The sequence below is a fragment of the Tiliqua scincoides genome, chromosome 12, assembly GCF_035046505.1.
Source record: "Tiliqua scincoides isolate rTilSci1 chromosome 12, rTilSci1.hap2, whole genome shotgun sequence".
Lineage (NCBI taxonomy): Eukaryota > Metazoa > Chordata > Lepidosauria > Squamata > Scincidae > Tiliqua > Tiliqua scincoides.
In genome coordinates this window covers 15,991,746-16,019,680 of record NC_089832.1, presented here as the reverse complement: position 1 = coordinate 16,019,680, position 27,935 = coordinate 15,991,746, and the positions used below count along the sequence as shown (strand labels likewise).

Genomic DNA, 27,935 nt, shown 5'->3' with positions numbered 1-27,935 from the left:
CCAACATTAAGTACCTACCGAAGAGACAGAGGCCATATCAGAGGAGTGGCTGCCCACACTTGGAGTCTTCTTGTGCCGGGTAAACTGGAAACTAATTTCCGAAGCTGTGTCTGATTCTGTCTGCAAAGCAAATCAACTGGGGCATTAAACCCGGCTCTGCAAAGAACTCTGGATAGAGGTGGGAGAAAATGGTGGTAACAAAATAAAAACACAACCCCGCTTTCTGCACTTCTCCTATTTATTTATTTTTTTAAAAAAACCTGAAATCTGCCAAAAAAAAGTTTTGTTTTTTATTTATTTTTAAATGGGGTGGTGGTGCATGGGTAATGACTGTGGCGGCATCTGTTGACACCATGCTACCTATATCACCTACTCAGTTTATCCAGCTGTGGGTTAGGACCCACTAGGTGGGTTGCAAGCCAATTTCAGGTGGGTTGCGTGGCACCTAGCTCAGCCACCACTGAAAATTCAGGGCTGATAATACAGGGTACATTTTCCTGGTAGGAGAGAGGCCTGGTGTTTTGCCTTGAATAGGTAGGAAGATGGGACGCTGGAAAGGGGGGAGGGCTGTGTGGTTGGAAAAGGATCCAAGCCTGCATTCTGCTTTGACTTCTGAGCTGGAATGTTTGAATTCCAAACTATGCAAAATAACAGCATACTGTGTTGTGGGACATTGGCTGATCATGGCTTAGGCTTGAAGCCTAAATTGATGATGTCACTTCTAGCCATGACATCACTTCCAGAGGGTCCCAACAGATTGTCGTTCTAAAAAGTAGTGCTAAAATGTTTGAAAACCACCGACCTACCTAGACCACTTTTAAAGTGATTATTATAACGTAAATTCTTAATAAAAGCACATAAACACCACTTTCTGCACTTCTAACTTTGGAAATAAAACCATTTTCTCCCATCTTTCGCTGTGGCGTGCGAAACAGTTCCAAGCCACCCAAAAGGCATTGATATAAGCCACACAGACCTACCTCGGAGAGAAGGAGAGGCGTGGATCTGCTCAGGTCTTTGACTCTCTCGGGCTCTAGGTATTGATGGGTCACCATCTGAGGCTTTGTGTAGGCTAGAGGCCAAACAAGGACACGACACACAATATTTTTTGCAAGCGGCAAAACACACAAAAATAAATAAAATGCTTTATCATCGGTGCCCAAACCCAAAGGGACTGCAACAAATGGAGGAATTTCTGAAACGCTTTGTAGACCTGCCTTTAGCATCTCTGCTATGTCATCTTACGGGAATTAACAGGGCCCCCGACAAAGACTATTGCATATGTTTAAAGATTATTGCAGCTCCCTCTAGTGGTTGAAAAAAAAACCTGCCTTACTTAAAGCTATGAGGTGCCACTTGCTTAAAAATTACAAGCTACCTATTATTCTTGCAGGTCTCATTAGAACCCCCTTGGGGGGGGGGACACGACAGCAGAAGCTTGCCACAGAAAAACTGCAGGTGGGACAAGGAATCCTCCCCTCCCATTACTTCTCTGCTGAAAACCAGATGCTCCCCGATACTGCTTTTTAACCGCTATTGGTGTTTTCTTGCACACAGTTGTGTATGACCTGCAGTTTGGCCCTTAAGTTTGAAAGAATAATCTTCCCATAGGAAACAGATTTACTGCCACACTGGCCGCAATCCAACCCAGAGTCACTTGATTTTGTCACCAGCATAGAGTCATATCTCAAGATAGGTAGTCAAGAATAAAGGTACAGTCCTATACACCAGGGTTCATGTCGCCTTAGGGCGGCAAGTTGGCCACGATTACACCTCTTTCCAGTTCTCCCTGGGCACCGCCACCTTGTGAGATTCAAGATGGCGGTGCCCAGCTCAGCTCGGGATGCTGGCATACCACCCGTGGGAAGAGCAGAGCAAGGCAGCTCTGAACGAGAAAGCTTAATTCCCACTAGCATGTTCATTCTTGTAACTGTTGTCACCCATGAGGAAGCCAAAATCATCATTCCTTAGGTATTTTCACAGCCCAAGTGGGGAAAAAAAACACAATGCAAAATAATCAATTCTGTTTCCATAACACTAGTGGTATTTTTGTGTCTGACCGTGCAGAACATAGATAAGGATCAACTCACAACTTATACCCTTGGTAGAGGGTGAAGTCCTCTAAGGGTCTGCTCTAAAGCATGGTGGTTGGCAACCTTCAGTCTTGAAAGACTATGGTGTAAGCCTACAGCACCTGGTATTCCCAGGCGGTCTCCCATCCAAATATTAACCAGGCCTGACCATGCTTAGCTTCCGAGATCAGACAAGATCAGGCAAAATGGTAAATACGAAGTAAATATATTGCCCACAGCCAGATTCATTCCAGATATCTCAGAGCAAAGCAGGTTTACACAGTGTGGGCCCGCCCCATTGAATGCAGCCACTCACCATGTATTGTTGCAAAAACAGAGCTGAGTGCCCCGAGTGGAGAAGACTGGCACACCCCTGGGCAACCTTTGACATGCCACCTTGGACACCAAGAGGTCTGGAGGCAGCCCTTGGTGGGGAGGTGGCACCAATCATTGGGAAAATCTTTTCAGCTGGTTGCATTCCCCCCAGTGGAATAGCTAGGCCAAGGCTGGGGGGGTGTATGGCAAAGTGGTGGTTTTACACTGCAGGAGGCAGGGGGTGACGGCATTCACTGTTGTTGCGTGGCATGGGCACAGCCTTGGTGCCCAAAATGGGCTCTCCCACCCAACCTTGGTCCCGTACTGCTCCCAATGGAGCCGTTTCCAAGCCAAGGTTGCACACACACATGGGAGGGGGTTGTGACAACCACGCCTGCACAGTGACACTGGGGTTTCACTGCATCACCTGACCCAGATACCTTTCGCCCCCCCTAGCTATGCTACTGTATTCCCCTTCTTATTTTCCACACTTCCAGACAGGCAGCAAATCCAGACAAGTTCTCCCCTGCCCCTAGACCACCATAGATCAGTAGGTCACAAGTCGCACAGGCCAATATTTGAGCAAAAGCCAGAGAAACAGAGAGCGGCCGGCTACCACTCACTCTCTGTGGTCGTATAAAGGTTCACCATGCTTTTTGCCAGATTGAAGCCATTGGCCCGTGGAGATTTCTTGGCACCAGGAGAGGAATATCCATTTCCCTCTGGAACACATTGAAAAGAAACATCATTAAAACAGTGAAAGAAAATGGTACCATGTACTAAGGCAGGGGTGCCCAAACCCCGGCCTGGGGGCCACTTGCGGCCCTCGGGGACTCCCAATGCGGCCCTCGGGGAGCCCCCAGACTCCAATGAGACTCTGGCCCTCCAGAGACTTGCTGGTGGAACCCAGGCTTGCCCAACGTTCGTGCTCTCAGCATGAGGGGGAATGTTCAACCTCTTGCATGAGCTGTGGGACGAGGGCTCCCTCCACTACTTGCTGTTTCACATTTGTGATGCAGCAGTGGCAGTGAAGGAAAGAACGGCCTTGATTTGCGCAAGGCCTTTTTGAGGCCTTGAGCTATTGCAAGACCGTCATTCATTCAAAGAAGTTCCATTTCTAATATATTAATTTAGGTAAATTAATTCAAATTTGAAATTTAAATCAATTCTTTTTTTCCCTGGGCCCCGACACAGTGTCAGACAGATGATGTGGCCCTCCTGCCAAAAAGTTTGTACACCCTAAGGTAACCAAGTCATCATCAGGGATTTGTCGAAATGGAAAAGTTGCAAAAGAGAGCGACTAAGATGATTACTGGGCTGGGGCACCTTCCTTATGAGGAAAGGCTACGGCGTTTGGGCCTCTTCAGCCTAGAAAAGAGGCGCCTGAGGGGGGACATGATTGAGACATACAAAATTATGCAGGGGATGGACAGAGTGGATAGGGAGATGCTCTTTACACTCTCACATAACACCAGAACCAGGGGACACTCGCTAAAATTGAGTGTTGGGAGAGTTAGAACAGACAAGAGAAAATATTTCTTTACTCAGCGTGTGGTTGGTCTGTAGAACTCCTTGCCACATAACACCAGAACCAGGGGACATCCACTAAAATTGAGTGTTGGCAGTTAGAACAGACAAAAGAAAATATTTCTTCTTTACTCAGTGTGTGGTTGATCTGTGGAACTCTTTGCCACAGGATGTGGTGATGGGGACTGGCCTGGACGCCTTTTAAAGGGAATTGGACAAGTTTCTGGAGGAAAAATCCATTATGGGGTACAAGCCATGATGTGTATGTGCAACCTCCTGATTTTAGAAATGGGCTATGTCAGAATGCCAGATGCAAGGGAGGGCACCAGGATGAGGTCTCTTGTTATCTGGTGTGCTCCCTGGGGCATTTGGTGGGCCGCTGTGAGATACAGGAAGCTGGACTAGATGGGCATATGGCCTGATCCAGTGGGGCTGCTCTTATGTTCTTATGTATTATTTTTGTTTTGAAATAAAGGCCACTGGTGCTGGGAGAATCTACTAAGTAATCATGCTTAGAGTCCAGTACAGAAATCTTGCATTTAATGCTGCAATTCTAAGTGTGTGGAAGTCTACAGAAGTCAGTGGAACTGATTCTAAGCTGATGAATTTAGGACTGGGGGGGGGGGTACCGTTCACCCTTGGTATCCACAGCGGGGCAATTCCTGGACCCCCCCCCCCCCAGATACCACAATCCAAAGATAATTGAATCTGTGGGTCATGATTCATCAGAGAATTCAGCCAAGGACCTCTGGGTGCAACTGGAAGTGCTTTCTAATGGAGTCTGGAGGTGTTCTCAGGTGCAGGGAGGCCACACACAACCTCCCTGCACCTCAAAAAGCCTCCCTCCTGACGGAGGACTCTTCCGGTTGTGTCTGGGAGGTACAGTGAGGCCCTCCTGACCTGCACTGGGCCAAATCCACAGGTCCCAAGCCCAGGGATAAGGAGAGCCAACCTGTATTAGAAAAATCAACTGGCTAAAGCGCTCTGGATAAAAAGAAATTCTCTTCTTGGCTTCCTGAAAATTAACTCAGCTCCTAAAATAGATTGATGCAAATTAAACTCCACCCCCCACCCCCCCACAGCACAATTCACTAGACAAGTTTATCCACAAAGCAAAAAAGGGACACCCTGAGAAAAACGGATGGCTGTGGCATCATGATTTTGGTCACTATAAGATTAAGCACAGGCAAATCTTAGAGGTGGTTGGAAAAGGGATGACTCAAAGATTCTGCATCCTGTGGGGGGGGGTGAGGGCCAGTCCCAGAGGTCTCCTCTGAGTAAGGAAATGTTTGCTCCCTTGCCCAGGGGTAAACCCTCAATACTCTACTGGGTCTTCTCAAACCTGCGCAAGCTATATGGTGTAAGTCCGAGGGAAGTGGGGAAGGCGGATTGAGGCTGGGAAATAGGACAGGATATCGGCAGCACGGCCGTTGCCAATATTGCCCCCTTCCCTACCCTACAGTCTCAGTACTGTTCCTCCCCCCTGACCTCCTCCCACCCACCCCCCCGTGCAAACGTCCTTGCAGCAGGGGTAGTCGATGGGCAGCTGACACACAGCCATGGCCACTCACTGCTTGTGGTGGGGACCCAGCTGTGCTGAATGGCATGTTGTGTTTGGTGCCAGCCATAAAGGACCTAGAAAGCAGTCAGCACCAGCCGCAAAGGGCGCTCCGCGAGTGTGCCACTCAACAAGCAGCTTCCCACCCTCTCCAGTGCCTCTTCCACTACTTGCTGATGAAGGCACTTCAGCAGGAGATGTGGGAGGGGTAGCGTAAAGGCAGGGGAGGGCAGGGAAGGGGTGGGTGGATCGGTTCCGGGTGGGGCGCAGGCCCACAGTGTGGACTTTTAAACACTTTAAAACCAAAATCAAGTACCTGAAAGCATAGATGGATCCACTTCTTGAGGGACTCCACTTTCACCCACAGCTCCGTTTTCCAGCAGGTCCCCTGCGGGACCGCAGGACTTGTCGTCAAGCATCTCTCCATTGGCTCCAAGGTCACCTTGAATACCTGAGTCAGGGCTACTTTCCACAGTATAAGCAACTTTATTAAGATCCTCCAAAGACGCAGCTTCAATTAATATCTGAACTCTCCCTGCCAAGGACTCGATCTTACGTTTGCTCTCGTCGGCCATGACAAACTCATCCGCTGGTACCTCCGGTTCAAAAATGACCCCAGACCGTTCTTTGGTGGGCGACTCTATTTTGACGGAAGGTACTCGGACTGGCAGTCTGGACCTCTTGGTGCACCGCTGAGCTTTCTTCTCATCGTCTAGCGGAGACTGCTTCCCATTTTCCTCACCAAGGGAATTCCGATTCACCACAGCTCCTTTGCTTCTCCCGTAGGTGGATCTGGGGACAGAAGATCCTGACCCTTTCCTTGGGGGCGCTGTGTAAATGGGCTCATCTTCGCTGGAAGATAAAGTGGCTGTTCTTTTGTAGGGGACTCTGGCTTTGGGGTGGATACTAGAAATGACCCTGTCATCACCATTTTGGCTCTGATTGGACTGTACTGAGAGAGACCGGTTCAATCTAGATGGCCTCCCATTGACCTCTGTGCCAACAGCCTTTCCAAAGGATTTATCGGACACATGATTTGGGGAGAAGGATTCCCCTCCTTTCTCCCAGAAGTTCTTCAGGTTCTTGAAATGTTCCCGGTCCAGGCCAGTTTCCTCATCTTTACCGCTAACGGATGAAACGGTGTAATTGGCACCTTGTCTTACAAGATGACCATCTGATGAAGTCCTTGGACTATTTTCCAACCATAGAGGAGATAACTTTGAGTTCTGCAACGATGACTCTCTTTTTGATAGATCAAGCTCCGGTTTCCCAGCTCCATAACTTGTGTCTGTGTTTGGACTGAATCCTTTGCTAGGCTTTCTCCTAACTGGTATCCTACTGGAAGCACTGGTTTCTTTGTCTAGAACCGGTTGATTGACTAGGATTTCTGTAGCAGCGTCTGGAACATCCACTCGAGTGGAGTAAGGAAAATCATCTAGATCCTTTTCAGAAAACTTCGCAAATGACACAGATTGTATTTCGTGACCTACAACGAACATAGAATCCTCAGAGCTTTACTGGAGAAAAACAAAATATCTCTGCTTTGCATTCTGAAGTGAAAGGGTTATGTAGGGGTGGGCAAAGCCAGGGGTGTATTGAGGGCAGATATCGGCAGCAGAAGTTCTGCCAATATCCTATTTTCCTGGTTTGGCCTCAACGTAACCAGCTGAAGACATGGCACAGATCTACATAGGCCCTCATCTCCCTTCTGAGGAAAGTGGCTTTTTTCACCTTGAAGCATGCCAAAAATCAGTTTCACCACAGCTTGGAGTGGGAAAGAACAAAAAGAAAAAAAAAACTGTTTTCCTGTAGGACTCCACTCACCCTCATTGCTCTTTCATCACCACCTCTTGTAAGAGTCAATTCCACCAATTAGTGATGGATCGTGCAATGAGAAGATTTCCTTCTGCCTCTTCTGAAACTGACTGGTTGGTTGGCAACCTTCAGTTTCAAAAGACTATGGTAGAAGCCTACAGTACCCGGTATTCCCAGGCGGTCTCCCATCCAAGTACTAACCAGGCCTGACCCTGCTTAGCTTCCGAGATCATGGTATAAGCCTACAGCACCTGGTATTCCCAGGCGGTCTCCCATCCAAGTACTAACCAGGCCTGACCCTGCTTAGCTTCCAAGATCATGGTATAAGCCTACAGCGCCCGGTATTCCCAGGCGGTCTCCCATCCAAGTACTAACCAGACCTGACCCTGCTTAGCTTCCAAGATCATGGTATAAGCCTACAGCACCTGGTATTCCCAGGCGGTCTCCCATCCAAGTACTAACCAGGCCTGACCCTGCTTAGCTTCCAAGATCATGGTATAAGCCTACAGCGCCCGGTATTCCCAGGCGGTCTCCCATCCAAGTACTAACCAGGCCTGACCCTGCTTAGCTTCCAAGATCATGGTATAAGCCTACAGCACCCGGTATTCCCAGGCGGTCTCCCATCCAAGTACTAACCAGGCCTGACCCTGCTTAGCTTCTGAGATCAGACGGGATCAGCTACCATGCTCTGAAGTAGCAATTTTCAACCGCTGTGACATGGCACACTGGTATGTCATGAGGCTGCCTCAGGTGTGCCGTGGGTCCAAGGAGTCAGGCGGCTTGGAGCCTCGCGTGGCAGCAGGAGAGAAAGGGGCAGCCGCGCAGGGGCTTGAATGCTCCTGCTGTTGCTGGCACCGATTGGGCAGCCAGCCAGGCAGCTAGAGAAGCCTGGAAGAGCTCCCAGTGGGCAGAACGTGGAGGGAGTGAGGGCGAGCAGCGAGAGGAAGGAGGGTGCGAGAGTGAGAGCAAGCCTGACGGTGGAAGCAGGTAGGAGGTAGAAGCAGCTGGCTGGCAAAGATGCTGGAGAGACCCTTTTCCTTGTCTGCAATGCCCCAAAGTGACCCTGCCTGAGTTGCCTCCTCTGGCAAGGCTTTGGCAGGAAGGGCACTGGGCCACAATCCTATCCACACTTACCTAGGAGTAAGCCCCATTGACTATAATGGTGCTCACTTCTGAATAGACGTACAGAGGCTTGGTTGCATTCGTTCTTGAATAAATGAGCAGGCAAGTGATGCTTTTCTTCCCCCCACACCTCCTCCCCTCCTGCACACACATCACCCATCGTAATTGCAGTTCACCCCTCTCTTTCTGCCCCTCCCCTCCCTCTTCACCACCTTCCAAAGTTCAGAGGGTGCCTCCTCTTATCTCTCTCTCTTCCCCCACCCCAGTGAATGCTGCACTTGTTTCAGCCGCATCTCCTCACTGTCCCGCACAGCACATTTCTATTTCTCCAGTGTGCTCAGTCTCATCTCTCTTTGCCACTTCCTGGCATATCAGAGCACATCAATTGATAACAGTTTGAACAGACCTGCTTCAAAACCTTTCCAGAAACCACACACACCTCCCTCTCCAAGCTCCTGGGGAATTTCTTTCATTGTCATGTAATGATCTAAGGCTGGAATGATCTAAGGCTAAGACTTAACCACACTTTCCTGACAGTAAGCCCCATTGAACAAAATAGGACTTACTTCTGAGTAGATCTGGTTAGGCTTGTGCCCTTAGTTATATTAATTAAACTGTAACATAATAATGTAAATTAAAAAGTAGTAGTGTGCCTTGACAACTTTAGTGCCTTGTCAGTGCGCCGTGAGCTGAAAAAGGTTGAAAATGGCTGCTCTGAAGGTGGTTGGTCTGCCTGTGCATTCTTCCCTAGGGGCATGTGCTCTGTGGCCACTTCCCTGGAAGAAAATGCTATCACCCAGAAGCCCCCAAAGAGCAAATGAAGCATACCTTTCCCATTCACTTGTGAGTTGTCCCGAGTAGCCATGAAAGGGCTTGCACCAACACCACTATCTGCTGGGGAGACATCTTCCAGGCTGGTTTGCTGAAGGGGGAAAAACGGACAAAACTAGAAAAGGCATCACTCTGTTAGGTTACAGTATGGCTCCCAACCCGAGTTCTGAAGACTTTGGTGGGTGAAGGAGAAATCTTCTGCTAAACTGGGAGACCAAAATGCACCTTGATCATTGATCTGGGACATGTGATTCAGAACCTACAAACAGTGATGTATTCAAGTCCTTAACCCCAAGTCTCAAGTCAAGTCTCTACCCTCAAATCTCAAGTCAAGTCTCAAGTCCTTGCTCAAACTCTCCAGTCAAGTCTGAGTCTCAAGTCAAGTCTCAAGTCCTTGCTCAAACTCTCCAGTCAAGTCTGAGTCTCAAGTCATGACTCAAGTCTCTGAGCCAAATTTAAAGGAAGAAAAAAAAAGGGTGGTGGTGGTGGTGTGTGGTAAACACCCCCAATGGCAGACAATTCTGGGTGTTGCTCCCCACCACCCAGTTGATTAACGGCGATCCAAGCTTAGAGCTACCGGCCATAGCACTTTTCAGCACTTCCACCCAGGTGATCATGCTGGCTTCTGGATTGCCCAGGAAGTCTTGCAGTGCTACGTGGACGCATCGGTAAAGTTAGCAAGAACACACGGCGCATGCATTGACTTGGACATGCAAATGGCTTTGAGCCGAGTCCCAAATCCCTGCTGATAGACCTACCCTTCACGAATTGGTTGAATTCCTGCCCAAACCAGTGGCCGCCACCACTTCTCAAAACAGCGAACTCCATCATTTAATGATGGCTAATGAAAAGAAAGGAATTCCTCTGGCTTCTTCTGAAACTGACTGCCATATGAACATAATGCTGCTTCCATTGGATACTACCTTTTCTGTCTGGGATGGCAGGTCACCCAACTTTAGTCTTGGCTTCAGCTTGTTCCTGCGACCTTCTGAAGAAGCCAAAGCAAGTTCCCGAGACCTGGAGAGGAAGAATGATACCTTATCAAACAGCACAGATGGATGGGAGACCGCCTGGGAATACCGGGTGCTGTAGGCTTATACCATAGTCTTTCGAGACTGAAGGTTGCCAACCAGATTCCAAGATAGAAGAGAAGTCCAAAAGGTTTTCAATGTGGATGCTGCCTTCTGCTGCTGGTTTTGCCCCTGGTGGTTGCCACTGTTACCTTGATTCTTTTTCTCACAGAGTTGGTTTTAACATGTGTGTACAGCAGGACCTTGGTATCCATGGGGGATAGATTTTAGGACTCCCCCCCCCCAAAGTGCGGTTGCATGCTATGGTGGGGGAAAGGATTAGGGCGGGCTGTCAGTTTGAGACATATCCCTACAGACCTTTTTGGGTGACCATTAACAGATCCCAAACTAGCCTCAAGAAATCCTCTCTGCCTCCCTCCCCAGTCTAAATTAAATTGTAAATTCCTTGGGGGCAGCAACCCAGGTTGTTCTGTCAAATGCCATGTCTACCAATGGACCTGAATGACATCGCTACACAACACCGACTTAGTTCTTTGACCTGGACTGCCTCCTTTGCAGGTAGACCCATTTCCTTGCTTCTCCATCGCAAATTACCTTTCCTCTTCTGACACAGGGGAGGGCAAAGCTGTTGCTTCTTCCGATGGTAACAGCACCTCTCTGCCTTCCAGGCTCCCTTGGGTAAGCTCGTTCGTTCCACCTGTTAGAGAGCCAATAACATTTAAATTTGAAAAACGCTGATGGTCGCTAGGCCAGTGGCTCTCAAACATTTTAGCACCAGAATCCACTTTTTAGAATGACCATGTCAGGACCCACTGGAAGTGATGTCATTAACCTGGAAGTGATGTCATAGCCAGAATTGACATCATCAAGTAGGAAAAATTTTAACACCCCCATACAGCCAAATCAAATCAATGAAGAAACTTAAACGTTTACAATAAGTTAAACTTTTATTTAAAATAAAGACGAACCACTTTAACCCTCCCAAGCAGTTGCTGGTCTGACTTGGAATAAGGCAGCTTCCTTGTTGTTGCTGTTGGCAACCTTCAGTCTCGAAAGACTCTGGTATCGCGCTCTGAAAGGTGGTTCTGGAACAGCGTCTAGTGTGGCGTCTAGTGTGGCCGATTCAGGAGTGACAATCCCTTCCACAGCGGGAGCAAGTGCAGTCTGTCCCTGGTCTGTCTCCCTGGCTATGGGCCTTCCTTCTTTGCCTCTTAGCCTCAGACTGTTGGCCAAGTGTCTCTTCAAACTGGGAAAGGCCATGCTGCACAGCCTGCCTCCAAGCGGGCCACTCAGAGGCCAGGGTTTCCCACTTGTTGAGGTCCACTCCTAAGGCCTTCAGATCCCTCTTGCAGCTGTCCTTGTATCGCAGCTGTGGTCTACCTGTAGGGCGCTTTCCTTGCAGGAGTTCTCCATAGAGGAGATCCTTTGGGATCCAGACATCATCCATTCTCACAACATGACCGAGCCAACGCAGGCGTCTCTGTTTCAGCAGTGCATACGTGCTAGGGATTCCAGCTTCCTACAGTAGCCCAAAAGGGCCATGCATTGAGGTTGAAGTCATAAATATGAGCCAATGACCGGCTTTCTTAGCTGCAGAACAGGGGCTGACCAGCTGCTTTCTCACATGGGGGTTCTTGACAACTCAGAGAAATGGTTGAGACCTGTATACAGGTGGTAATGATCCCTAAGGGATACTCAGGAGCAAGGCTTTCTTGTGTTCCCCTGATAAACCACCACCTGAAGCGGCCACCTTAGTTTGCCTCATTAGGAGCCGGACCTGTGCTCTCTTGAAATCTCCTCCCTCCGCTTTTCCTAGTGATGCTCCCTGAAACCCATGCAGACATTCCAAGAAGAAGAGAGAGGAACCCGACCACCTCCACACACACTTCCTGTTCCAGGTGCTGTTCTTGGGTGGCATAAGATGGGTCTCGAAAGCATTTACAGGTATGCGCTACATAATGACCTTTGGACCAATGTTGGACTGCATATACGACTGCGGTCCCTTAGGCTGCCTTGTGGGTCTTGTGTAGCTATGACAAGTGGGCGGCATCCTGATTCGGCTTGAAGTTAACAACAGACACCATTCTCCTTTGGATCAAACCTGGACAGCAGTGCCACCATGCAGAAGGTCAGTGGTATAATATGAACAGCATGCCTGTCCTGAACATGTACAGTTTAGGCCTAGTAACATGTAAAGCCTGAACCAAGCTAAAACAGTAACACAGAAGGGGCTTGCAGTCCTATCTGCTAAGAATTTACAATTCAATGGAAGGTGATTATGTAGCACCTAGGCAGCCAGAAAGACGCCCATCAAGGATGGAATGCAGCTGGAGATCTCCAGGGGGGGAGGGAAGAGCTGAGAGGGGAGCTTCCAGCCCCACTTCCGGAGGACAGGGTCTTTTTGGTCCTTGTCTCTTGGTGAGATAGGTGGTGCATGCACATCCTGCCCCGCCAGGACCATGTGGCCTCATAGGTAACTGAGGATCTACAAAAGAAGCTGACCCAGGTGAGGGTTAGAGAATAATAGAGATAGCCAGTTAGCTTTATTATTTTATGCTGATATGTTTCCTAGAAGTTTTTATGCCTCTAGCATTTGCTGCCTTTGTAACTTTTTGTAACCCTATGTATTTAATAAAGTAGAAAATCTTTTACTATGTTGGTTCATTGTCTGTTGGGGACAAAGGTTCAGAATCCTGCCTAGCCGTTCAGCAAGCTACCAAAAATCCTCATTGTGGACTAGTAACTTGAGGACTGAGACTTTAAGTAAAGGAAGTGCTCAGTGCCGACAAGGGATATAGTTAAGCCTAGAGGGTCTCAGTTTCCCTGGATTGAGGCACTGGCTCTTACAGGGTGGTGGCAGTACTACCGAACAGGGATCTTTGAGGGCTCTAGGGTTCAGAACCAAGAACTCTGAGCACCCAAAACCCTGGGAGTGTGAGACCAAGTATACGACAATGCCACAAGGCATTCTGGGGTGCTACCCAGTTGTTGCAAGGCATTCTGGGGAGCTAAGGTTGCCCAGTGAATGAATGTGCTCAGTGACTGGATTCACAGAACATACCCCATCATTAAGCAACACATGCTTGTGTGTTGTTTAAAAAAATTTCTACCCCATCTTTCCGTGCCAAGGCAAATGCCCAAGGCAGCATCCAGCATTTTCCTTTGCACCAGCTGAGCAATGAAGGAAGACAGAAAACCAAACTAACACCCTGCAGCACATTCTCCCTCCCGCTTTTGCATGAGACTTGGAACGGTGCCCAAGCTGCCAAGTTTGTGCTGCATGGAGAGAGCCTGACTTCTTGAACATTTGCGGAATGTGAAGGATCTTGTATCGAGACACCCCCCCCCCAGATCTTGCCCATGTACAAGAATTCATGTGTGCTTGGTGCTATTTTACAACAGAAAGGGGAGTAAAGAAGATGCTTGCAGGTTTGTTGCTGTGAAAATAACACCCTCCCCTCTCCCTGGGTCCAGCCATTTCAAAGAGACCCAATTCACTGTCCCTCCCACCACACACACAGTAAGCTAACAAAACCCAGCTCCGAGGCTAAACAGGACGTGGCAGGGAGCTGTCAACAAAGTTAATCCATTCCAGGATTTTAATTGAGCTACTTCCTGTTTGGAGTCAAAGTCATCTGATCTTGGCAAACAGAGGAGGCGGCCAAGAGAGCTAATAAAAGGGGATCGCCTATTGTTCGCACCTGGTGCAGAAGGAAGCTATCCTTTGGGAGCTGTAAAGGGGAGGGGGGGGGGCAAAGAGACAACTCACAGAAATCTGAGCCCATCAGCACAGCAAAGGTGGACTGGGGCAAAACAGGCACAGCATCGTAGTTCAATGATTCACTACTGGGATTGTGCTCCAATGCTTCTATAGAGGCTTCCTGCCTGGGCCCCCACCCTCAAACTTACAGAAGACGGCCTTATCCTGCATCAGGTCACTGGTCCATGGAGGTCAGTATCACCGACATGGACAGACAGGCTCTCCAGATTTTCAGGTGGGGATTTTTCTCTGCCCTACCAGGGGATACCAGGGAGTGAACCGGACACATTCTAGATGCAAAGGGTGCACTGACGTATCTTCCTTCTAATGCAGTGTTTTCAATCCTCTTGATCTCACGGCACACTGAGAAGGTGCTAAAATGCTCAAGAAGCACCATCCATTTTTGACAAGGTATACCATGATGTTGGCTGGGGACTCACATCCCCAATGGCAAATAAATAATCCTCCCCCAATGCCCATGGCACATCTGCAGACTGTTTGCGGTACATCAGTATGCTGTGGCACAGTGGTTGAAAAATCTAAGGGGTCCGCACCCCTGTCCAGACCCCTTCCTCAACAGTGGCACAGCACTGTTTCTGGACACTCTGTGGTGTCATCCTGTGTCCTCACTGAACATCCAGATTGCTGGTGCTGCACATGGCTGGACTTGGAGCTGCACAGCTTTCAGGGAACACTGCCACTGACCCAAAGCCCTTCCCGCGCACTAAAGCTCTACTACATTCATGTGCTCTGCAATAACATTCCTAGCACGGCTTTAAAAGTAAAAAGGTTTTCTGGGTCACGGGATGTGCCGGAAAAGAAGAGTGATCCTGCAATCTGGTATCAAGCATTCCAAATAAGCCTTGCCAGCATGCAAAATGGGAGCCTGCGCACCACACGGCCCGTAAATATTCACGCATGTGCGACCATCACCTTCTCCAACAAACACTCACAGGTGTCAATGATCTTGGGCAGGTACTGGAACATGGGAGACTTTCAGATGTTGAAACGTGGACCGCATGAGACTGAACTCAGCCCATCCTGGCCTTAAATGAGAGATGCCTGGTTTGGTTTTGGTGGGCCTGATCCACAAGGCAGGCAGAGTTGATAGACCATCCGTTCAAGTCTTTTCCAATTCTCTGTGCCAGGCTCGGCAGAAGACAGACTATATCCTCTACTGGCCCTTGAGAAAGCCTATAGCTCATACATTCAATCCTTGGCTGTGCAGAGCTGGGAAATGTCAGTACTGAGTTAGATGAACCCATGACTCAATGAAAGGCAACTTCCTATATTTCTGGAGACTTGGGTCCAATGGTCTGGCGGACCAGCTATACTGGCATATAAATGATGGTCAGTTAAATCTGATGCAATGAGACACTTCTTGTGTTCTTAAGCAAAGAGTGCATTACGCTGGTTAACTGAACACAAATCCGTTATCTCTGAACTGCTAATCTATGTGCTCTGGTGTAAAAATTTAAAACCGCATAAGGTAGCAGACGGGGATTCACAAAGACTGAAATCAGACCACCTTGGTCTATGCACAACCTGTCTAGACTGGTTCAAGCCAACCAAGAGGGTGCTGACCTTGCAGCTCAACTGTACTTTGCACAATGTCCAACTTTTACTGGAACTTTCCTGCCCAGGTCAATTCCAAAACTTAAAACCTCTATGTCTCACCAAACGAGAAAATATTGGCAAATCTTAACTTTAAAGCAACTACGGTTGGAGAGCAGCAGGTTTCGCTTTTATGAGAAGGCTTGCATCCAACAGTTATTAAAGCATTTCATCAAGGAAAAAAAAGGGGGGTTCAGGGTATTTGGCATGCCTCAAAATAGTGAAAAAAATAGTGACTTAGGAGGAAGACAGCCAGAGGTAAATAAGTCTCTTAGCTCAGTTGTCCAACCAGCTTAGCGCGCTTAGTCCTTTGTCTGGTGAAAGGTCCTCAAAAATTATAACCTTTTCACCAATTGACTGTCCTTTTCAAACAGAGGCCCTGTGAGAATTCCCCCAAGGCAGAAGAATCCCAGTCACATGGTTTACTATCTTCTGCTGCTCCGTTGCAGGGTTCGGTTCCAAAACTTGATCACCGACTGGAAGCGTCGACAGCAAGCAAACCCAATGAAGCTGGAACCCAGACATTGAGAGTTTGCATTCAGCTGGAACCCAATTGTTTGTCCTGGATGCTGATTTGAAAGAACTTGACTGTTCCATACTTGTGATTGCAACTGCTTTGGGCATCGTTGAAACAATAAATAAAGGAATTTAAAAAAACATTTCATGTGACACTGTGCCGGTGGAAAGGCTACAGCCTTGTTCTCTTTAGAGGCAATAAACTTGTGTCAGTTGGACATCTGGGTTTCGGGCTGTAGTAAGCTTTACTAACTTGGATTTAGACGGCCTCATTCTATTGTGTGTATAGCTGAGGCCAGGATCCCTGTACTGGTATCCCTGTAAGGTATTGAGAACAAAACGGCTAATATTATAATGCCGTTGTACAAATCGATGGTAAGGCCACACCTGGAGTATTGTGTCCAGTTCTGGTCGCCACATCTCAAAAAAGACATAGTGGAAATGGAAAAGGTGCAAAAGAGAGCGACTAAGATGATTACGGGGCTGGGGCACCTTCCTTATGAGGAAAGGCTACGGCGTTTGGGCCTCTTCAGCCTAGGAAAGAGGCGCCTGAGGGGGGACATGATTGAGACATACAAAATTATATAGGGGATGGACAGAGTGGATAGGGAGATGCTCTTTACACTCTCACATAACACCAGAACCAGGGGACATCCACTCAAATTGAGTGTTGGGAGAGTTAGAACAGACAGAAGAAAATATTTCTTTACTCGGCGTGTGGTTGGTCTGTGGAACTCTTTGCCACAGCATGTGGTGATGGCGACTGGCCTGGATGCCTTTAAAAGGGGATTGGACAAGTTTCTGGAGGAAAAATCCATTACGGGTTACAAGCCATGATGTGTATGCGCAACCTCCTGATTTTAGAAATGGGCTATGTCAGAATGCCAGATGCAAGGGAGGGCACCAGAATGCAGGTCTCTTGTTATCTGGTGTGCTCCCTGGGGCATTTGGTGGGCCGCTGTGAGATCCAGGAAGCTAGACTAGATGGGCCTATGGCCTGATCCAGTGGGGCTGTTCTTGTGTTCTTATGTACTGAATGAGATCAAGGCTGCAACCCTATACATGCTTACCAGGGAGTAAATCCCATTGAGTAGAATGGGGCTTATTTCCAAGTGGACAGAATCATAGGGTTGGAAGGAACCCACAAGGCCATCTAGTCCAACCACCTTCCTGTAGCAGGAAATTCTCCTAGAGTATCTCGAGCAGGTTCTTGTTGAGCTTCTGCTTGAAGTTCTGCTTGAACTCCACCACTTCCCTTGGCAAGCTGTTCCACTGCCAAACCGTCCTCACTATCCAGAATTTCTTCCCAATATCCAGCTGGAATCCCCTCTCTTGTGGTTTGTATCCATTGGATCTAGTTCTACTCTTAGAGGCAGTTGAGAACAAATTGGACTCTTTTTCCATATGACAGCCCTTCAGGTATTTGAAGAGCGCTATCGCATCCTCTCTCAACCTCCTCTTCTTCATAGGTGCTGCTAGTCTAGCACAGGACTTTTCAATCTCTCTTTTACGTTTTGTAGGGAATCACTCAAGTCACGCACTGTTCCCAGTTGGACCCCACACCAAGGACCCCGCAAAGTTGGACCCCGCACCAAAGGAGGTCCCATGACCTAGACTAGATCATCTATTCTAGTCATGTATGCCAATTTTAATTAAAACGTGCTTAGATCACACACACTTTTTAAGCACACATTTTAATTGCTTCCCATTCTACCCTAGAGATATCAATGAAACTTATTACAGACTTTATATCTCCAAGATTCTACAGACCTTGGTTGTGAACCTGGGGCCCTGCAAAAAAAAAAAAAAAAAAAAAGTTTTCAATTAGGCCCCATAGCTAAGAAGGCTGGCCCTGGTTCAACCAAAAAGAGGTTGAACTTTTGGTGGCCCCAAAGAGCTGGCCAAAAATTTTTCATCATGACAACTTAGGAAGGCTCTAGATTTCTGGAATCTACTGAACCAACAAATGACCTTTCTCTCTCCCCCACCCCCATATCTGCAGTTTATCACCCTCACAAAACCTAATTAGTCTGGAGCCTATGTAACTCAGCCCCATCAAATTTTGGCCAAGCCTTAATTGGCCTGTCTCCATGACCTTGTGAATCATCCCCCCACATGGTTCTTGATAAAAGCACCGAGATAACAAATGGCCAGATTCAGGATGGCAGATTCTGGATTGGAGCCCAACCTTAATGAACTTACCTCACAAAAGCTCAGTCAGGTCGGATTTGTTCCATTTCAGAAACTGCTGTGTGTTTGCAAGCAAATTGGAATGAGGGCAGCTCATCAATTATTATGAGCTGATGCTTTTTAATGTTCCCTTAGGACCCACATTTCATCCTTCAGCATCTTCTCATGCAAGCATTTGAAGATGGCAGGACGGCAACAGTATCCTCCATTGACATTCTCCAGCAGCTGGTGTGGGATGCCGTGCGGCCACAACTTGTGACGCCAGGTTCCATAAACAAACTAGGCAATGTGCAAATAGATTCAATTGTACTCAGAAATCTTCATCTCACACTGGCGTCCCAAGCAGACTCTAAAAGTGTCAGAGGAGCAACAGCATGAGCTGAGCCTGGTGTGCCATTGATCTGTGGAACTCTTTGCCACAGGATATGGCGTCGGACCTAGAGGCTTTTAAAAGGGGATTGGACAGACTGAAGCAGGAAAAGTCCATCACAGGTTACAGGCCATGATGGGTATGTGGAATCCCCTGATTTTAGAAATAAGCTACGTCAGAATGCCAGGTGCAAGGGAGGGCACCAGGATGCAGGTCTCCTCTCTTGCGTGTTCCCCAAGGCATTCTGGTGGGCCGCTGAGAGATACAGGAAGCTGGACTAGATGGGCCTATGGCCTGATCCAGTGGGGCTGTTCTTATGTTCTTAACTACAATTCCCAGGAAGCCTTGCAGGTCTCTTGTTATCAGGTGTGCTCCCAGGGACATTTGGTGGGGCCGCTGTGAGATACAGGAAGCTGGACTAGATGGGCCTCTGGCCTGATCCAGTGGGGCTGTTCTTATGTTCTTAACTACAATTCCCAGGAAGCCTTGCAGGTCTCTTGTTATCAGGTGTGCTCCCAGGGGCATTTGGTGGGGCCGCTGTGAGATACAGGAAGCTGGACTAGATGGGCCTCTGGCCTGATCCAGTGGGGCTGTTCTTATGTTCTTAACTACAATTCCCAGGAAGCCTTGCAGGTCTCTTGTTATCTGGTGTGCTCCCAGGGGCATTTGGTGGGGCCGCTGTGAGATACAGGAAGCTGGACTAGATGGGCCTGTGGCCTCATCCAGTGGGGCTGTTCTTATGTTCTTAACTACAATTCCCAGGAAGCCTTGCAGGTCTCTTGTTATCAGGTGTGCTCCCAGGGGCATTTGGTGGGCCGCTGTGAGATACAGGAAGCTGGACTAGATGGGCCTGTGGCCTCATCCAGTGGGGCTGTTCTTATGTTCTTAACTACAATTCCCAGGAAGCCTTGCAGGTCTCTTGTTATCAGGTGTGCTCCCAGGGGCATTTGGTGGGGCCGCTGTGAGATACAGGAAGCTGGACTAGATGGGCCTCTGGCCTGATCCAGTGGGGCTGTTCTTATGTTCTTAACTACAATTCCCAGGAAGCCTTGCAGGTCTCTTGTTATCTGGTGTGCTCCCAGGGGCATTTGGTGGGGCCGCTGTGAGATACAGGAAGCTGGACTAGATGGGCCTGTGGCCTCATCCAGTGGGGCTGTTCTTATGTTCTTAACTACAATTCCCAGGAAGCCTTGCACGTCTCTTGTTATCTGGTGTGCTCCCAGGGGCATTTGGTGGGCCGCTGTGAGATACAGGAAGCTGGACTAGATGGGCCTGTGGCCTCATCCAGTGGGGCTGTTCTTATGTTCTTAACTACAATTCCCAGGAAGCCTTGCAGGTCTCTTGTTATCAGGTGTGCTCCCAGGGGCATTTGGTGGGGCCGCTGTGAGATACAGGAAGCTGGACTAGATGGGCCTCTGGCCTGATCCAGTGGGGCTGTTCTTATGTTCTTAACTACAATTCCCAGGAAGCCTTGCAGGTCTCTTGTTATCTGGTGTGCTCCCTGGGGCATTCTGGTGGGCCGCTGAGAGATACAGGAAGCTGGACTAGATGGGCCTATGGCCTGATCCAGTGGGGCTGTTCTTATGTTCTTAACTACAATTCCCAGGAAGCCTTGCAGGTCTCTTGTTATCAGGTGTGCTCCCAGGGACATTTGGTGGGCCGCTGTGAGATACAGGAAGCTGGATTACATCGGCCTTTGGCCTGATCCAGTGGGGCACTTCTTATGCTGTTATGTGTATGGTCACTGAGCATGAAGATGCTGACCTCTAACAGTAGGGTGCATCTTTTGCCAGTTTAAATACTTTGGGTTCCTTCTCCCCCCACGTTGGATTAACCTCTGCTTTGGTTTCTTGTCGTGCTTGGCTCCACTGGATCCTAAGCCCCATGTCGGACCACGCATGGTCCGACATGGGACTCATTGATTCTGCACTGGCTCAAGAGCTGCCTCAGAATCTAGTAGCCCCATTGTGGGGCTACTTCCCTTACTTGGGGGAAGGGGATGACAGTCTCCTTCTCCTGAGGAACCACCATGGGCTGCCACGGTAGCTATTTTGGCGCCATGGCAGTCCCGTGCTCCGGGCAGGTCAGGATTGGGTTTTCAATCAGCCTCTTGAAAGGGCCGGCTGTGTCCAGAAGATGGAACTCCAAAGCTCCATGGATTTTCAAGGGCATGTGCATCCATAATCTGTAGGATTGTGTGAGCAGCACATGACAAATTTTAAGCTACTTACAATCAGCGTTGCTTTTTTTCTTTCTAATTGAAGCTCTAAGTACGTCCGCCCCTTCCAATTCCTCACGAAATCGCTGCGCTTTTGCATCGTTAAACCATTCACCGGTCACAAATTTCTTCTTCTTGTCATCCTTTAGGGAGCCTTGCAGTCGTCTGCAGAGACACAATGATCAACTAATATCAGGTTCATGTGCTTGGGAAAAACACACGCGTTTGCCTTCATTCAGTTCATTTCATTCAAAAACATAATGAATGAACATGAATGTTCATTCATTCAAAAACTTAAGAACAGCCGCACTGGATCAGGCCATAGGCCCATCTAGTCCAGCTTCCTGTATCTCACAGTGGCCCACCAAATGCCCCAGGGAGCACACCAGATAACAAGAGACCTGCATTCTGGTGCCCTCCCTTGCATCTGACATAGCCCATTGCTAAAATCAGGAGGCTGCACATACACATCATGGCTTGTAACCAGTAATGGATTTTTCCTCCAGAAACTTGTCCAATCCCCTTTTAAAGGCATCCAGGCCAGATACCATCACCACATCCTGCGGCAAGGAGTTCCACAGACCAACCACACGCTGAGTAAAGAAATATTTTCTTTTGTCTGTTCTAACTCTCCCAACACTCAATTTGAGTGGATGTCCCCTGGTTCTGGTGTTATGTGAGAGTGTAATGAGCATCTCTCTATCCACATTATCCTTCCCATGCATAATTTTGTATGTCTCAGTCATGTCCCCCCTCAGGCGTCTCTTTTCTAAGCTGAAGAGGCCCAAACGCCGTAGCCTTTCCTCATAAGGAAGGTGCCCCAGCCCCGTAATCATCTTAGTCGCTCTCTTTTGCACCTTTTCCATTTCCACTATGTCTTTTTTGAGATGCGGCGACCAGAACTGGACACAATACTCCAGGTGTGGCCTTACCATAGATTTGTACAAAGGCACCACTGCCCATGAGGCTTATGGGTGTCAGATACCCTAACTCTTGCAAATCTCTGGTAACTGGAGGCCATTTCAGTTATGGATTTAGAACAGGGGAATATTATTATCATGAATATAGTCTTCACTCAGTGGCCTTAGGCAAGCCTCAGTCTTCTCCATCTGTAAAATGGGGATATAATACTTTCTGGACTTCTCAGGGTTTTTGCAAGGATGGCATGCGGATATGACACGGGGAGCCACTTTGCACGTCCAAAAGTGCTATGTAACGCTGAGTATTGTCATTATGATTTATATTGCACCATTCATACCCATTGGTGTCTTACGACAGAATACTCTGTCCTGAAGGGCTCACCCTTTAAACACAGAGAAGGGAGAGGACAGGGAATGGAGCAGTGCCAGGGAAAACTGAGATGGGTAGAGGATTATTTCAGGTACACGTGCTTAGATGCCATTGCGCCTGGGTAAATGAACCAGGGGGTAACATCAGAAGCTTCACAGAAGAAGCGACCAATGCCCTATCCTCACAGCGAGAATCCAAAGGGAGACACGGACCACCACAAACAAGCCCAAGAAGCGGTCACTGCATATGCTCAAGTTCATCCTTACTCCCTTTGTGTCTGCCTCTCCTTCCTTGGCTGTTTCCCCAGGGTTCATATTTAGATTGTAAGCTCCTTGGAGACAGGGACCTGTCCTTTTCTTGCTTATAAAGCTCTACAGAACACCATCTACACAGGTGGCTCAGTATTAGAAAAGGTTTTCAAAACCAAGGCTTCGAGAATTTTGTTCCTTCTCTCCCGACAGTCCCAGGGTCGATTCTGCGCAAATTCACGGCAGCGCAAAGAGCCTCGCCTCTCAGAGACGGTCCCGGCCTCCTACCTGATCCGATCGCCGTCCCTCTTCTTGAGCTCTGCGTCCCTCTGCAGCACTTGTACCAGCGTCTCATATTCCTCCTCCGTCAAAAAGCTGAGGTCGAGCATCTTCTCCCTGCCGCTTCTCCAGCCGGCCACGGCGCTGATAGTTCAGAAGCAACTGTGGGGTGGCCAGCCCATTGAGACCTGAACAGAAAGCCGAGCGGGATAATATTATGCAGTCTGATGTCAAATATGGGGCCCGTATTCGAATGCAGGAAGCAGCAGGAGACCAGTTACACCAGCATTGCTTGGAGAAGAACCCTCTGTGGGGTCTAGGCTCAAGCTTCAAAGCAGGACTCTGTTTTCCTGGGACCCCTCCAAATAGCATGCCTCTGTAACGGTCCGTCTGTAACAGTCCCTCCGGAAAGTTCTGTTCTTTCACTTTGTCTGTACACAGGAAGAGGTCTAAACGAATCAGCCACCAGTACCCCCAGTGAGAAGATAACTGGTTGTTGGCTGGATGGGTGCAGGAGAGAATCAGAGGGCAGAAGCTTCAGCCATGGGGGCAACCCAGTTCCTGCAATCAACAGGGCTGCTAGTCCAGTCCAATCGCACCTGTAAGGAGAAAGAAAAAAGAAAAAGCACCGAGATGTCTTTTTTAAAATAAAGACAACATATGGTGATCACTTGTGTACACTGGAGATGTTGACTTATGTCCGAGCACCTGATCTGCAGAACAAGCTGCGCTCTCCTTAACAATCGCAAGCCAAACTTTGTGGTAACAGCCTGACAGAGAGGTATATAATCTTTGTTTAAGTTGCAGGGGGAAAAAAAAAAGGTCAGCAAAGACCTTTGCAAGCAGCCTTCAGATTGCTGTGAAGGAACATAAGAACAGCCCCACTGGATCAGGCCATAGGCCCATCTAGTCCAGCTTTCTGTATCTCACAGCGGCCCACCAAATGCCCCTGGGAGCACACCTGATAACAAGAGACCTGCATCCTGGTGCCCTCCCTTGCATCTGACACAGCCCATTTCTAAAATCAGGAGGCTGCACATACACATCATGGCTTGTAACCAGTAATGGATTTTTCCTCCAGAAACTTGTCCAATCCCCTTTTGAAGGCGTCCAGGCAAGATGCTGTCACCACATCCTGTGGCAAGGAGTTCCACAGACCTATGGAAAGGTCTTTCCACAGGAGGAAAGACATGGGGCCTGCCTAAGACCTCCTAGCACACTCAAGATGGCGTGTCAAATGTAGAGCCAGCCCATTGCCTGAAGTGGCTGTTCACCCTGCCACATGGGCAGGCTGGATCTCCCCCCCCCCCCCCCCCGCAAAGCCAGCCCATTGCCTTCTCACCCTGCCACATGGGAAGGCTGGCTCTATGACCCCCTTCAAAATCTCCATTTTCCATGAAGCCATTGATATCGATAGCGACATCATAAGAGACAAAGACCATAGAGGTCAGTAGGCCATGAGAATAAAAACGTTGAAAATTGCTGGGTTACCACATCTTGCCCCCCTGGTGTGCCACGGCCACAGCCATTGTGACTTCCAGTAGGTTCAAGCCAGGCTGTGGCATAGCTAGAGGGGGTGCAAAGTGCTAAGTTTTGCAGGGAGCCTCACCGCAGCGTGCAAGCGGCCCCTCCCCCTCGAAGCCAGGCACTCACTTCCATTTTGCTTCCACTGCCTGAAACGACTCCAAAGGGGAGGGAGAAGGGCCTCTCGCATGGCACGTTCAGGCACCTGCAAAACTTAGCGCTTTGCACCCCCTTTAGCTATGCCACCAGAGCCGGGCAGAGCAGTGCTACGTGGTCACCACAGCTGTGGGGCTGGGTGCTGTGGCCATACTGCAAAGTTCATCATAGTGGTAGTAGTATCCCAGTTGAAAAGTACAGAAATACATCAAAGCTAATGTTTGGGGGCGGACTGGTTCCTAGTTGTTCCTCATCTTCCTGAGAAAGCTCGTCAAACTCAAGGAAGGCAGAACATGGGAGAAAGGACTCTCTCATCCACGTAGATCGGCTGTTTGCACCCCTCCGTGCTTCTCAACTGGTATCGTTCAGCAGCAAGCAGAGTTTTTGCAGCTTTATTTGCACATCGCAGGCTTGGGCACCAACATGACACTTTTGCACCGGCTGTGCAGTTCCCTTGTGACATTTGTCCTACACACTTCTGCGCCTCCACTGGCCTCCGGAAAAGAAAACCCATAAACAGGGTTTTATTGCTTTCCCCTGCTGCTAACATACTGTCAACAGAACAGCACCCAGAGGGTAAGATCAAGCACCGAACACAATTTGTTGGTCACCAGTGTTGCACGTAACAGATATTTGCCTCCTCAACCCATGTAAGGTTTTTGATATTGTCTCGATCCATTATGATGTAGGGTCGAATCTGAGCATCCAGCCCATTTGTTCCAACAGACAAATTGCAGTTTGGAACCAAATGAGCACTGATAAGGGCCAAATCTCAGTAATAGAGTACTTGTTCTGGAGAAGGTCCCTGGTTCAATTTATTTGCTCTAGAGCAGTGGTTCTCACACACTGAGCACCAGGACCCAGTTTTTAGAATGAGAATCTGTCAGGACCCACCGGAAGTGATGTCATGACCAGAAATGATATCATCAAGCAGGAAGATTTTTAACATTCCTAGGCTGCAGTCCTACTCACACTTACCAGGAGTACGTTCCATTTCCTATCATTGTTTAAAGAATATACATAGCAGCTTGTTAAAAGTATAGGTCTGTAACATTTTCCCAAATGCAGTCACGTAGCATGGTGGCATCAAGTCTAATATATTAAAAAAATAAAATTTTGAAGTGAATGGGGACCCACCTGAAATTGGCTTGCGACCCACCTGGTGGGTCCCGACCCACAGTTTGGGAAACACCGCTCTAGAGTTCAACTAGAGTTGACATTTAGACAGGTAGAAGATGCATCATGGGCATCTCTTCCTTTGCAGTGGCTTCATATAAACAAGGATATGGAGCAAATAAGTAAGTTCCACATTTTGACTATAACCCTGTTGTTTTTATTAAAAGAAGCCACCAATATGAAGCATTACAACTTGGGCCTAGGGCAGTACAGAGATTGTCTCCTACCGTATGAAAGGGCACATCCCCTTCCTACGCTTGTTGCCACCAGCTGGAATGGGGGTACCAAGGGAAAAAGACTTCTCCGTGGTGGTACCCCAGGTGTGAAATCTGGAGCTAAAAATCTTGTCGTCCTTATTGTTCTTTTGGAAGGGCTTAAACACTCCCCCCTACTGCGATTTGCCTGCTCAATTTCTGCTACACATGCGATTCTGCTGCTATTTTGCCGCTGTTATTCTATCATCACAATTGTGTGGTTTATTGCCTATTTTGGCTGTTCTTATTGTATTTCATGAGCGTTGTTTTTTTAAAATGGTTTTGTAAACCACCCAAATTACCAAGGGAAAGGCCTTGTGACAATACCTGAAATAAATAAATAACACAAACATCTTTGTTCTAAAGCCCATTCCAGTGGAGTTAATAAATAATTGCAGCAGCTGGGAGAGAAGTCATTTTTAATCTTAATGTCATGTTAAGATACGGCGAGTTCCTGGCTGCCGCTATTTGTATTGGCAACCTTCAGTCTCGAAAGACTATGGTATCGCACTCTGAAAGGTGGTTCTGGCACAGCGTCTAGTGTGGCTGAAAAGGCCAATCCGGGAGTGACAATCCCTTCCACACTGGGAGCAAGTGCAGTCTGTCCCTGGTCTGTCTCCCTGGCTATGGGCCTTCCTTCTTTGCCTCAGACTGTTGGCCAAGTGTCTCTTCAAACTGGGAAAGGCCATGCTGCACAGCCTGCCTCCAAGCGGACTGCTCAGAGGCCGGGGTTTCCCACTTGTTGAGGTCCACTCCTAAGGCCTTCAGATCCCTCTTGCAGATGTCCTTGTATCGCAGCTGTGGTCTACCTGTAGGGCGCTTTCCTTGCACGAGTTCTCCATAGAGGAGATCCTTTGGGATCCGGCCATCATCCATTCTCACGACATGACCGAGCCAACGCAGGCGTCTGTTTCAGTAGTGCATACATGCTATGTGTTCTTGCGCCTGCCGCTATACATGTCTTTATTTTTCCTGTGCCCTTGTGCAACTCGGCTGTTCGGCTTGCCCTGGGTAAATGCAGTACAAATCATAAAACAACTGAACTTTTTTTTTTTTTTAATGCAAACATAGTACCATCTATTCTTCGCTGGAACTACTAAGCCATTTCAGGCAGGGCAGGAACAAAAACTAACCTACAAACAGATCTGGGAACTTTTCTAGGTGGAAGAGTTCTTTTGAAAGTCAAGCTCAAACCGAATCTCTCTTCTCCCTCTTGCACCATGCAGACCATCGCATCAGAACGGTCTTTTTTCATTAGGGTCGCCATTTTCCCCAAAACAACACTGGTTCTCTAGCTTTTTGCCAAGCTAGTTTGGAGGCAAAGGCTAATCTCCGGCCACTTTGAGGCTGCCGCTGCATCCTATCCCAGGACCAGACTTTTTCTCCCTCTCCGTTTTTCAAGGGTTGGCAGTTGTGTGACATCACCGGACTCCGTCTTGGAAATTCCAGGCTTTAGGATGCATCCAACCTGGCAACCCTAGATCTCATAGTTTTGCTCTTTGTCCTGCGCTTCCACGAGGTGGACCCTTTTTGGTCTGTATGTATTGGCAACCTCCAGTCTCGAAAGACTATGGTATCGCGTTCTGAATGGTGGTTCTGGAACAGCGTCTAGTGTGGCTGAAAAGGCCAATTTGGGAGTGACAATCCCTTCCACACTGGGAGCAAGTGCAGTCTGTCGCTGGTCTGTCTCCCTGGCTATGGGCCTTCCTTCTTTGCCTCTTTGCCTCAGACTGCTGGCAAAGTGACTCTTCAAACTGGGAAAGGCCATGCTGCACAGCCTGCCTCCAAGCGGACCGCGCAGAGGCCAGGGTTTCCCACTTGTTGAGGTCCATCCCTAAGGCCTTCAGATCCCTCTTGCAGATGTCCTTGTATTGCAGCTGTGGTCTACCTGTAGGGCGCTTTCCTTGCATGAGTTCTCCATAGAGGAGATCCTTTGGAATCTGGCCATCATCCATTCTCACGAGCGGAGAGACCCTTTTTGGTCACGTCACCGAAAATCTGGAATACCCTGTTTCAATTTCAATTCAGCTTTCTGCATTGTCTTGACTGCCTGTTATTTAGGATTTTAC

The 27,935-nt window shown here is 48.4% G+C and overlaps 1 protein-coding gene across 1 annotated transcript in view; it reads right to left on the bottom strand.

Moving 5' to 3' along the window:
• LOC136663106 (synaptotagmin-like protein 2) overlaps positions 1-27,935 on the bottom strand; it is a 50,367-nt gene that overhangs the window by 11,699 nt on the left and 10,733 nt on the right. Inside the window, exons 2-10 of the mRNA XM_066640049.1 lie at positions 22,766-23,355; positions 20,953-21,104; positions 10,866-10,968; positions 10,164-10,257; positions 9,238-9,331; positions 5,789-6,958; positions 3,011-3,109; positions 981-1,072; positions 19-120 (exon numbers count right to left, since the gene is read on the bottom strand). Coding sequence (XP_066496146.1) covers positions 19-120; positions 981-1,072; positions 3,011-3,109; positions 5,789-6,958; positions 9,238-9,331; positions 10,164-10,257; positions 10,866-10,968; positions 20,953-21,104; positions 22,766-22,866 — 2,007 coding nt within the window. The 5' untranslated portion in view covers positions 22,867-23,355. The remainder of the gene's footprint in view (positions 1-18; positions 121-980; positions 1,073-3,010; positions 3,110-5,788; positions 6,959-9,237; positions 9,332-10,163; positions 10,258-10,865; positions 10,969-20,952; positions 21,105-22,765; positions 23,356-27,935) is intronic.